Source organism: Entamoeba invadens (assembly GCF_000330505.1).
Source record: "Entamoeba invadens IP1 unplaced genomic scaffold scaff_1105074724941, whole genome shotgun sequence".
NCBI classification, from domain to species: Eukaryota; Evosea; order Mastigamoebida; family Endamoebidae; genus Entamoeba; species Entamoeba invadens.
The window spans coordinates 17,302-30,118 of NW_004443585.1; the positions used below are offsets into that span (position 1 = coordinate 17,302).

Consider the following 12,817-nt stretch of genomic DNA (forward strand, 5'->3'; position numbering starts at 1 on the left):
ACTTATTGATTGAAGAATCGTAACAAATTCTAAGTTCATTGACATATATTTTTTCTTTATAAACAAAACTTGGTTTTGCACCATAAACTCCTTCAACAACTTTTTTAAGTTCATTGATATCAATCAGTTTGTTTGTTTTGACTCTTAAATCACTTTCTTTGAAAATTGTCCATATGTTAAATCTCTTGTACAATTCAATGGATACCTTGAAATAATTCAATGCTCCATTCTCTCCATTGTATTCTCCAAGTGCACACGTTCCATGTTTTTCAAATTGATATCCAGCAAATCTGCACTTTTCTATTGACATGAAGTTATTCAAAATATCAATTTTGAGTTCATCATCTTTCATCATCTGTTCTTCTATATTTTCGATGGTGTTATGATAAAAACAACAAAATAAATTTTGATTTGCGTTCAGTTGTGGCCACAAACCATGTAAAAAGAAATTTTCTTCGATATTGGTTGTACCAAGAGGAAGACTACATTCTTTTCCATCACATGCTTCTCCAGGCCAATACATAGACAGTATCAAAAAATCGTATTGTTTTAATTATCTAAATTTTTGGCACATCTGAAAGCTTTCTAACATTTTAAGTGTTATTTCCACACCTTTAGACACATAAACTTTTTGAAGAACTTCGGGTAAATCATTTGGATTTTTCTCATCACCACTTTTTGTATTTTTTCCTTCTTGAACTGAACGTGTACTTTTTTCCTTTTCTGTTTGTCTCCTATGTTGTGAAATTCTTCTTCTTTGACTTCTAGTGGGGACACTTTTTCGACCAGAAAGTGCTTGTGCCAACGGTGAAAGTGTTGGTAAATTTGAATTAGACTCTGAATGGTCATTTGGTTTAACCTCTGTTTGTTGAAAAGCCAAAGACAAACAAATAAACAATACAATGACCATTTGATAATAACAGTCGTTTTAAGTAATTTTGATTCCTTTGTCAATTCGTAACTTTTTGACTTCATTTATTATTTTCATTAAAAGTGACTTAAATTAACGAGGTTATTTTAATAACAAAAAAATAATTAACGAGCAAATGATCGTTTATATAAATTTAAAACAACTCGTTAATTTGTATTTTTAGTGTTAAAAAACTCGTTAAATAAATAAAAAGGAATTTATAATAACTCGTAAATTAAATTTTCTATCACATTAATTGTATATAAAATAGTGATGATAAGAACTCTAATACGGGCAGTTATTTCTTGGAGCTGTTTCTGGATTGAGCAAATATTCAGGAAATTCTTTGAACATCACTTTTTGTGCGCATCGCTTTTTTTCTTCTTTGAATATTTTTTCGGGGCATGGCATTGTGTTTGGATTTAATTTATTCCTTTTTGCATCAAAACAGATTCTTATCTCCAAAACTGAAGTCATATCCACACAAACGAAAGTTGGATGGATGTCGTAAGTTTTTGAAAGGACACTCCTCAATTCTTCGATGTCGTACAAGGTGTTTGGTTCAACTTTCAATTCACTCTCCCTCAGAACTTTCCAAAATTCAAATTTCGAATTAAGGAAAAGTGCTGTTTTTATGTAATCAATGGGCCCTTCAGGGCCTCCATACGTTGTTGTTGAACAAGTACCGTGTTTGTCCCATTGATATAAAGCCAAGAGACAACTTTCTATTGACATCCAATTTTGGCGTATTTCTTGGAAAAGTTCTTGATTGGCTATCAATTTTCTTTCAACATCAACAGGAAGAAATTTGTTTCGACAACAAACCATGTTTTGGTTGGCTGTAAATTCAGGCCAAAATCCATGGAGGAAAAACTCTTCCTTTACTCTTAAAGTACTTAAAGGTAAAGAACATGTAATTCCAGAGCATTTTTCGCCTGGCCAAAATTTGACAAACATTATTGTGTGGAATCTATTTTTATGTATTTTATACCCACGACACATTTTGAAATTTGGAAGGTTTAAAACGCTTGGAAAAGGTTGCCTTGATGGAAATCTTTGGTGTTTGTGTTTTTGTTGAGGATCTTTAGGACGAACACTCATTTCCTTTTCTTCATCTTTTGGTTGTGAAGAAATTGGAAGACTTTGAGTTAGTGGTTGCAATGAAGGGAATTCAGACTGTTTTGGAGTATATCCGGAAGCACCCGAAGGATCCTTTGAATCTTCTGATTCAACTGGTTGAGTAAATGAAATGTTAAATAATAAGATGAAAAATAGAAAACATATCATCTTTATTATCAAATTTAAGTTTGATTGACAATAATTATTATTGAAAATTTATGAATAAAAAATATTTTAAATAATTTAAATTTAAAATTACGTTTTAACTTCAAAAAACAACTTTCTCAATACTTATTGTTATTAAATATTTTAATAAACTGTTAAGTCAAAGTATTTTAATGTTATGTTCTCATTCTTAATATAAAATATATTTAATGTAAAATATTTTAAATTGTTATTATAAGTATTTACATTTGAGGTTCTTTCTTTAAATCTTAAATAATCGTTCGGATTGTATAACTACTTAATTATTTTTTACATTAAAATGCTCATTTTGTTGTTTTTAATTCATTTGGCATTTTCTCAACCTCCTCAAGACGAATCCGATTCTGAAGATTCGGATACTACTTCTTCATCACCACACGATTACCCAACAATTTCAACACAAAGCGTCCGTCCAAAAACTACAACTAAACACTATACACACAGAAGACCACATTACACTACACCTCAACAACAATCTCCACAAACACAACACCTTTCAAAATGGCAAAAAAGAAGGCAAAAGAAAGGAGTCACTCGGCAGAGTTTATTTCCCGAAGGAGATCCAAGTGCTCCATTTGCCCCGTTAACAAAACAAGAACCAACCCCAATTGATTTTCCAACCGAAAGTGGGTTACTTCCATCTACAATATATAAACTTCAAAATTATGAACTTTGCAGATTTTACAAGAGGACGAATAGAAAACTGGAGTTGATGGTTTTCACACAATTTTGGCCAGGTCAAAAATGTATTGAAGATAAATGTTCTTTACCAATGAAAACAACGAAAATCGAAGAAGGGTTTATGCTTCATGGATTATGGCCCCAACTGGAAATCAACAGAAATTATGTGTGCTGTCTTGTCGATATCAATGATATCATGGTTGAACAAAAAATGAAAGAAAATACAGAACTTCTGACTTTAATTAGAAACAAGTGGATGTCTCTACAAAGGTGTCGATTTGCAATTTATCAGTTTGATAAGCATGGAACTTGTTCAATGACACATTATACTGGCGAAGATGGTCCTTTAGATTATATGAGAGTTGCTATTTATCTTAAGGATCAGATCGATATTTGGCAAATTTTAAAAGATAGCAGATTGAGAGTTGAGACTGAAAAGTTGTATGATAAAAACGAACTTAAGAATATAATAAAAGAAACTTATGGCGCTGAACCAGCTTTCTATTGTGTTGATACTAACAAAGTATTGGAATTGAGAGTTTGCTATGACATATCTGAAGATAAGTTTCACCCCAAACCACGAAGTTGTCAAAGAACAATATACAAAAGAGATGAAGAAACATGTGAACGCATGGTCATGTTTAGGGAGTTTCCAAAATATCTATTAGACCCTATTACAGCACCAAGAAATAACTGTGAGTATTAAATAACAATTGTTTTAAAAATTGTTCCCAATTCTTTTATTTATTTTTTCATAATGAAATCAATTTTTTTTAATTATGATAAATTTGTTTTTAACACGTTTTCAAAGTGTTTGTAGTTGTTTAATGGTTGCAACAATAAAACAATCAAACTTACAAAAACAGACGATAAATATCAATACAAATATCAATTAAACACAATTTTGTTACTTTATCTTTTTACAATTATATTTAAAACTCACAATCATTTCTTGGTACTTTATTTGGATCTAATAAATAAGGTGGGTATTTCCTTATTTGAATTTTATTTCCACATTTTCTCATTTCATCTTTATATAATTTAGGAGGACATTCAACGGGTTTTGGATCATATTTGTTTTCAAAAGGGTCATAACATATTCTCACTTCTTGCAAAAATCCTCTTTCTCGACAGAAGAAGGCAACTTTAGCTCCATACACATTTGCAACCACATTTCTAATATCTTCTATTTCATAAACCTTTTCAACTTCGACTTTAAGGATACTCTCTTTTAAAACTTGCCACAAATCAACACTTTCATACAACTTTAATGTGAGTTTCATATAATCAATATATCCATTTTCTCCATCATAAATATTCGAAGCACAACTCCCGTGTTTGTCCATCTGAAAAGCTGCAAAACGACACTTTTCAACAGACATCCAGTCATTAACAACACACTCAAACAATTTGGCATCTTCTCTTATTCTTTGTTCAACCATTAATGGAGTGTAATATGTCGAACAACACAACATATTCTGATTTGCCCAAAAATTTGGCCATAATCCATGGAGAAAAAATCTTTCTTTGAATTTTGTTGTTTTGAGTGGAAAACTACAAGAATTTTCCATTTGGCATTTTTCTCCCGGCCAAAAAAGGACAAAAATTAGAATTTGGAATTTTTTGGCATATTTATTATAAAAACTACACAAATCGTATTCCCTCAAATGTCTAAGAGTTTTTTCGTCTAATTTTATTGTTAATTTACTTTCAACTGGTTTTAAAGGATTTTGAATTTCTAAATGTTTTTCTGTAAAATCTTTTTCATTCGAAAAAGGTACTTTTTGAAAAATTTCATGAGTTGACTCTTCTTGTTCTTTGTTTCGTTGAATTTCTATTTTCTTCCTCACTTGATTGAAAGTACTTCTCTCTTTTCGACTTTTTGTAACAGGTGGAAATTGTTGCTTGAATAATTCCATTGAAGGATAAGAACTGTGTTTTGTTTTTAATTCAGATTTAACCTTTGGACGTACATAAGGTGTTTCTGTTTCTGTTGGATTTAAAGTCAGACTTTCAAACGAATCTTTTGGAACAGTTGAATAGTCTGTTTCTTCTAATTTTTCTTTTCGATTTTTTCGTCCTTTTCTTTGTTTCTTTTGTTTTGATTTTTGATCATGTTCGTCTTGTCTTTCGGGTTGTCCAATTGAAAATTCAATACAAATAATTATTATAAAAATTAACATCTTCTTTTTAAGATTAAACATTGTTTATTTTTTGTTGTATGTAAAAAAAATTCAACTTTTTCTTGATAAACTTGAGGTTAAATTATAACAACAATGAAAATCGATCACATATTTAAGATTAATTACAATGAAGTAATTCATGTATATTTTAACATTGTTATGATTAAATTATTTTTTAAAAATTAATAGGCAATAATTATTTAATAAAGTTTAGTGACGGGTCTATTTTTGTTTCTGGAAATTTCAAAGTTACTAAAAGTCTCACAATTTTGAAAGGAGGGAAGTTGGTGATTTCTGGAGACATTTTTATTGAAGAAAACACAATTATTAAATGTGAAAAATGTGAAGTAAAATGTACCAATATGTATTTAAATAAAAACACAACGTTTTTAGCAAATTCAAAAAGTGTTTTATACATCAACACAATATCAACAGAGAAGAACACACAAATTATTTTATCGTCAATTTCACTACAATTTGAAAATATCAAAATTAATAAAAATTCGACTTTAACTTTAGACGAAGTCCAATTTTTGAATACAACAAAAGAAAAGTCTTTTTAAATATCAGTATCGACTTTAATATTTTCAAGAGAAAACGTTTTAAATAATTTGATAATAAAAACAAGTAATCAACGTGAAGTAATTTTTAATGGAATTTGTACTTTCAAAAATCTTGAAGTTTTAGATTCAAATGTTATTATAAAAGCTTTGAGTGTGTTAAACGTTGAAAATATAATATCAAGTGGTGATTCTATTTTTACACTTATTGATAAATTTAGACTGCACTCAAACATGATACAAATGAGAAACAATTCTTAATTTAAAATTGATGCAAATGAAAGGAGTATCACTTTCAATGTAATTAACTTTTTTGATGTTGCAAAATTGGATATTTTTAATTCAAATTTGAATGACAAAAATAATAAAAATGTTGTGTTAGATGGTGTTATTGTTCTATGTAATACATCAGAATTTGAAATACACCAAGGCACTTCTGTCACTGCTTTAAATAGGATAACACTGTCAGACTATTCTCTATTTAAAATAGCCGGCTATTTTCATTCAACAGATGAAATATTAACAAAAGAAAAAGGTCTTATTTTTAATAACAATTCTTCCCTCTTAATTTATGACCACGCAAAAATAGAATCTATTAGTTTTATTATACTTAATGACTACTCTAAATCAACTTTCAAAGACTCTGTCTATCTCGAGGCAGCCAAATTCACGTGTTACAATTCGTCACAAATGTATTTCGAAAAGAATTCTAATATTCAACTGAACACTGTGTTAATATATTATAATAATTCAATATCGAAGTATTCTGATAATATCACTATATTTATAGACCTCCCACAAGTGTATCTAAACTTATTTTATACATACTGTTTTCTCTCTTTCAATAATTACTCAAGTGTGGAATTTAGTTCAAGTGTTTTTTAACGATCAACTTGTGTATAGAGTTTTGGGACTCGTCGCGTGGGATATTCCCAAGTGGGTCGCACTACGAAATATACAATTCGCTGTTCTTTTTTTAACAGCAATTTTAAACATAATACACACATCGAAATTGAAAATGGAACAATGTTTTTAATATATAGTAAACACCTTAATAAAACGTATTGTAAAACACTGACTGAAAAGAATTACGAACAATCACGACAATGTTATTCATTAAGAATCTTTTTACAAATTCAGTTGTTTATTTATAACGCTGAAATATACAAAAAAACAATTTTTATGGTATTAAATGGATCTATTTAGTTTGGTTTAAAACTGTTGATATTCTCAGAAAACTGTTTCGACTTCATGTCGATCGATAACAAAGTACTACCTTTCGAGTACCTAACAAATTTTCTAATTGTGTCAAATGGTAGATTAATCAGATATTGTCCTGATAAATACGCCACTGCTATTCAAAACCAAAACAAATTTGTCAAAAACAAAGACCAAATTCTATTTGAAGAATTTAAAACAGCCAAAAACAGTTTTAAAAATAATTTTAAAAACGTTTCCCAAATTGTTCCTCGAATTTTGGAAAAACAAAAAACCTCAAAGGGAGTAATTTTCCCAACAGAGGTCTATTGCCATATTAACTACAGTAATTTTAATAATAGCTTCAAATTTAACAATTTGTACACATCTTTTACTCACCCACATTGCCCATACCCGAGTAATGAAACACATCCAATGCTTGTCATCTCTGAAGTTAAAAACATTAGTATTGGGTCGGATATAGAAGAAGTCTACATTGACTTCAAACAAGACTTTTTAGTTGATGTTGTTGTGGATAAATGTAAAAAATGTTTTTTCAAAGGAAATTTTGGAATTATCGAAAAGAAAAATTTGTTGAAAGAGCAAATTCCGTACTGTACAAATTATATTGCAAAATCTGTGATTGTGAGCCGCTCAGAAATCACTTTTACAGTAAATTGCAAAGACACTTTGACAAAGTTCACAAATAAAGTTGTGAATTTTGTCTGTTTTGAAACGAACGATATGGATATATATGAAAAGTCAAATATTACCCTTGTAGTGTATATAATCAGTGACGATTTGTACACGACATTTGAGGGTTATGAAAGCGTTCAAGGGATTCTTTTAATGAGTAAAAAATATTTAGAATATTCAAATGGAAATGATTACGACTCCGTGTATTACTATAACAATATTATGAAAGGAAAAACTAAAAAAGGAGGGAAGTACATTTCTCATATGTATTTTGAAAATAATAAAAATAATAAATGTGGAAATAATTCAACAAATTGTGTTAATAAAACATATGCTATACAATGTAAAAATGGCTATTTTATGAACATGGCAGGTAGCTGTATTAAAAAACAGTTTTGTAAACAAATATATGGCGGAATTTGTGTCGAATTGAACGGATTTTTTCACTACCAAAAACACGAATTTAAAAAGTCTGACGAATTATGTTTATCTTGTTCGTTTAATGAGTGTTTTATATGCGAGTCAAATTCATTTTTAATTAATGGAAAATGTCAACTGAAAGGAATTGGAGAGAAGATAGTATACTCACGTTCTATAGTTAGTTGTGCGGATGGGCACTATAATAACCAAAACACTTGTTTTTTTATGTAAAACAACATTTTTAAACTGTGAATTGTGTAACAAGAAAAAATGCACTAAATGCATTTCTGGGTATGCACTTGACGCCTCACAAAATTGTGTGATTTTAATAAAAACATTAAACACATCAGAAGTATTAAAATTGTGTCCAGATCACTTTTTATTATCAGAGAATGGTAAGTACCTTACTTCTATTACAAAGTGTTTGTATTTTATTGAAGATGTGTGTTATCAGTGTGAGTCTGATTATGTTCTGTAACGTGGAAAGTGTTACCAAGGCGCCATCGCACAAAGTGATAATTGTGAATTGTTATCACCAATTGGATGTCTTCGATGTGCAAAGGGGTATTACACTGACAAAGAAAACAAGTGCAGCAAATGCAACACAAAGTGCACCGAATGTACAGAGAACTCCGAGAAGTGTCACAGTTGCATCACAGGCACGGTGCTATCAAATGGGAAGTGTCTCACCATTTTTGCACTTGAAGGGATTTGTACTTCGTATGATGCGAATGGGCAATGCTCACAGTGTATTAATGGATATAGTACTACTAGTGGAACTTGTGTGAAATGTCCATATCCATGTGTTATATGTAAAAACGACCAAATTTGTGAGAAGTGTGATAACACGTATTTTATGAATGAAACCGAAGTTTGTGAGAGTGTGTATGACATCACAAATTGTGGCGAATTATCAGAGACTTTGGGGTGTTTGAAGTGCTCTGAAGGGTATTACAAAAGTAAGTTGCGTTGTATTCAATGCAAGCAAAACTGCTCTTCTTGTAATTCAGCAGATTATTGTAATGAGTGTAGTAACAACATGGTCTTATCAACTGGTAAATGCACAGAGCGATTATATATAGAGCACTGTATATTGATCACCAACTCAATGTGTAAGAAATACAACTTTTGGTACGAATCTAGTACTGACATGATATCTTGTGATAAAATAAATATGACTAAAATTCTTCTTATTGTGATATTTGGATGTATATTTTTATTAATCATATTTACTATACCAATGAGTTTTGTTGGATTATATATTATACAAAGACATCATCTTAATGTGGAGAGAAAGAAGAAAGGAATTTCTTCAATACGGAGTGTTAGAGAACAAATGAAACCATTAATAGACAATATATACACAACTTCATCTCAATTGGATTTTGGTGTTGACTTACCAGTTAATAGAATGAGTACAAAAACGGTTATATTTGCAAATAAATCAAAATCTATTGTTAAGCTGCAGTTGGTTTACATGCACCGTAAAAGTTACAAAATCACAGTCTCACTAAAAGTCGTCACTTTACGACCAAAAGACGCATGTCTTTTCATAATTGAAATTTAACCGACGTATTCTGGCGATTTTAAAAGTTCATTGACATTAAGTTGCGTCTTTCTAAAACGCGGTGTTGAGTTGACTAAGAGAATTCCACTTATATTTTCAACAGCACTTTCAACGTGGATTGACGACAGTAGCATCACAGACATGATTGAAATTTGTCGAGGCGGTGTTGGAATTATTTTTAAAGCAACGTACAAAGGGCGCACAGTCGCAGTGAAGAAAATCAGACAATTTAAAAATGTCAAAGACGATGAGTTCACAACAGAAGTCGACATGTTACAAAAGATACGAAATCCAAATATAGTCGAATTCATTGGAGCTGTATATCAAAGTGGAAAGCATATGATTGTCATGGAGTATATCAAAAATGGGAGTCTAAATTAGATCATTAAAAGTTATAAAGTGAAAAATAGTGCAAATAACGTGCAAAATACTAACGAAAAAATATTACCACAAAAAATTCGGTACAAAATTTTATTGGACGCTACAAAGGGTGTCAACTATTTACACCTCAATGGAATTTTTCATAGAGACATCAAGCCAGGAAATATTCTTGTTGTTGAATTAAATAGTATAATTGAAGTCAACGCTAAACTTTCAGACTTTGTTAGTGCAAGAAATGAAAATTTGTTAATGTCAAATTTGACATTCACAAAGGGCGTTGGAACACCAAAGTATATGGCGCCCGAGTTATTGAATGGACAAAAGTACTCAATTGCTGCAAACGTGTACTCACTTGGAATTACTTTCTTTGAGGCATTTACTTGGAAAGACGCTTTTGAAGACATAAAATACTTCTTTGAAATTCCTGAGTTGATTTCGAAAGGAAAGCGACCAGATGACAAATGTTTGAGTTATAAAGAACGACGTTTACTTGAAGAGATGTGGGCACAAAAAATGGAAAGAAAGAATCACAAGCGAGGAAGTTGTGGATGTCATGCAAAAGATGTTTGACAGAGTAAATAATTAACTGAATACAATTAGCACAACGGTGTATAGTAAATAGTAATCAAATTATTTATAGCGAATATGTGTTAAGTAAAATTATACAATAAAACATTCTAAAATATGAATAATTTAATTTATTTTTTAATCAAATATGTTTTATTTTTGAATAGAAACAATTGAATTTGTTGTTCAAAACATCCTAGACATAGAACAAAAGTTGCAGTTGTGGTGCTAATGTTTCGACGAATAATTAATATTATTTATACAGTTGTATTTACAAATTTGAACCATCATTCAAAAACAATTAACAAAAAATTATTCATTATTATTAGAACAGATTTTAAATAGTAAAATAAAACCTTGGTACTTGTTGTAAATTTAGACTTATATATGTACATAAAAAATACAATTAGATTATTATCTTTATTAAGCTGAATTTTTAAAACAAACTCTGATTTGTAATAATATTCAAGTTATTATTAACAATTAAATTGTTTTTAAATTAGAATATAAATTGTTAATATTATCAGAGGTTTCCAAAATCACAATCCTAATTACCCACGTCACCATTTCATAACCAAAATGTTCATTTTCTTTAAATTCGTACGTTATTATACCACATTTTCGGCAATAATTATTTTGGAAACGCTTAAATAATATTTTAAAAAAGTAATATTTAAAATTGTTTTCATAATAAAAAATGATTAGCAGAAATTTACTGGTAAATTGTTTTATTGATAACAAATTTAAATGACATTTTAGCATAAACATGTTGTTATTTGTTAAAATATATATAAAATTAAATAAAAATTCAATTAAGTTGGAAGACGACAATATTCTTAACTGTAAATGTATCATAATCCGTTAAATCTTGTTCCAACGCCGTGTAAACCATGGGCGAGCAACGACTACTTCTTATTTGATTTTTCTTGCGGACACATATATCATCACCAAATTCAAAAAGTATATCTTTGTTCTGAGAATCCAAATATAATTCTTTATATGGGTAAAAACCGCTCTTTCTGAAAATTTTTGGATTCAAAATGCCATTTCTTACAAGTGAAAAGATGTATGAACTATTACTGGACATATAATCTACTATGGTAGTGATTTTGCCTGTGTACACGCCACCAAACTTGTTGTGATTTGTGTCTTCAATCAAAAAACACAAATTGCTCTCATTAATAACTCGAGCATTTAACATAGATGTACCCAGTGACCAACTTTCTTTGTTCGAGTCGAACAAAACAACACCAAGTTTATGACCTGTCAATTTCTCAAGACTGGCTTTCTCTTCAAATGTGATGTGTTCTCGTTCCATTCTTTCGGCTTCTTCTTTTTCTACCTTTTCATCAATTTTTGTTGTTTTTTCTTCTTTTTCAATTTTTTCTTCTTTTTCTTCTACTACTTTCTCTGTTTTTGCCATCTTTTCTTCTTTTTTGTGTTGTTCAACAATTTCACTGTGTTGTAAATTTAAATTGATAAACTTCTTTATTTCATCCATTTTGGTGTTTTCAGCTTCGTAGATTTTTTTGATTATGTCTTCATATTGCACTTCTCCTCGTGTAGTGACATTCTTAGTTTGCATATCTCAGTTAACTTGTTGTTATCATCAAGTGTTTTGTATGAAGCTAACTCTTTTTTGAATTTGGTGTATGTGTGGTCAAAAGTGGCAATGAATGTGTCGAGTGAAGTTGCAATGTTCTTCTTTCTTTTGAACTCTTCATTAATTTTGTCGAAGTACACATCTGCATTCTGAATTTGTTGTGCAATGTCAAGTGACTTGTCATCAACATAATTGTATTTTTCCTTTGCTTCGTGAAGTTTTGCCACCGCTTTTGCTGCTTCAACGCAGAGTTCTGAAAGTGCTGACAACTCACTTTCCATTGTTTTTGATAGATTTCATTTTATATTTATACAAACTTTTTACTCTCAAATACTAAAATTAAAGTCAAATTAGTATTTATTGAATAATTAATTATAATTCAATTAAATTGTGTAAATAAAAAAGTCTTTTCAATCGCATATGTTTCCATTTTTTACATTTATAATATAATTTATTTATTTTTTGTGTATAATTAAATTAGAAATATTATACCCATTGTGTAGCATAACATTCAACTTTAATATTTTTTAATATTTATAAAAAACTATTGTATTTTGTGTAGTTTATTCTTTAAAATGTATGTATTTAATATATTTAATTATTGTGTAATATACAGTCATGCGAAAAAGCTGTCGCGTTTGGAAAAACCTGTCTCGGGTGGTAATGAACTATTCTAGTACTATAAACAAATGATCTGAAATAGAAAATGTTATTGGAAATGCCGAATAT

The 12,817-nt window shown here is 29.6% G+C and overlaps 6 protein-coding genes across 6 annotated transcripts; 3 read left to right on the forward strand and 3 right to left on the reverse strand.

Moving 5' to 3' along the window:
- Window positions 1-24: 24 nt before the first annotated feature.
- Window positions 25-523, reverse strand: EIN_276120 (ribonuclease T2 family protein; the record flags this gene model as incomplete). Its single annotated transcript, XM_004259246.1, has 1 exon — window positions 25-523. A coding segment is annotated over one exon (499 nt), but the record flags the coding sequence as incomplete, so codon positions are not given.
- A 672-nt stretch (window positions 524-1,195) lies between these two features.
- On the reverse strand, window positions 1,196-2,197 carry EIN_276130 (hypothetical protein; the record flags this gene model as incomplete). The annotated part of the gene is made up of 1 exon (XM_004259247.1): window positions 1,196-2,197. One exon carries the CDS (start codon window positions 2,195-2,197, stop codon window positions 1,196-1,198), a length of 1,002 nt encoding a protein of 333 aa, XP_004259295.1.
- Window positions 2,198-2,513: 316 nt separating this feature from the next.
- Window positions 2,514-3,620, forward strand: EIN_276140 (ribonuclease 3 precursor, putative; the record flags this gene model as incomplete). Its single annotated transcript, XM_004259248.1, has 1 exon — window positions 2,514-3,620. One exon carries the CDS (start codon window positions 2,514-2,516, stop codon window positions 3,618-3,620), a length of 1,107 nt encoding a protein of 368 aa, XP_004259296.1.
- Window positions 3,621-3,846: 226 nt separating this feature from the next.
- On the reverse strand, window positions 3,847-5,097 carry EIN_276150 (ribonuclease 3 precursor, putative; the record flags this gene model as incomplete). Its single annotated transcript, XM_004259249.1, has 1 exon — window positions 3,847-5,097. The coding sequence occupies one exon, from the start codon at window positions 5,095-5,097 to the stop codon at window positions 3,847-3,849; it is 1,251 nt and encodes a 416-aa protein (XP_004259297.1).
- A 93-nt stretch (window positions 5,098-5,190) lies between these two features.
- Window positions 5,191-5,918, forward strand: EIN_276160 (hypothetical protein; the record flags this gene model as incomplete). Its single annotated transcript, XM_004259250.1, has 3 exons — window positions 5,191-5,253; window positions 5,307-5,650; window positions 5,726-5,918. The coding sequence occupies 3 exons, from the start codon at window positions 5,191-5,193 to the stop codon at window positions 5,916-5,918; spliced, it is 600 nt and encodes a 199-aa protein (XP_004259298.1).
- Window positions 5,919-6,849: 931 nt separating this feature from the next.
- On the forward strand, window positions 6,850-10,488 carry EIN_276170 (protein serine/threonine kinase, putative; the record flags this gene model as incomplete). The annotated part of the gene is made up of 6 exons (XM_004259251.1): window positions 6,850-6,862; window positions 6,892-8,187; window positions 8,324-8,392; window positions 8,468-9,514; window positions 9,641-9,809; window positions 9,948-10,488. The coding sequence occupies 6 exons, from the start codon at window positions 6,850-6,852 to the stop codon at window positions 10,486-10,488; spliced, it is 3,135 nt and encodes a 1,044-aa protein (XP_004259299.1).
- Between the last annotated feature and the right edge of the window lie 2,329 nt (window positions 10,489-12,817).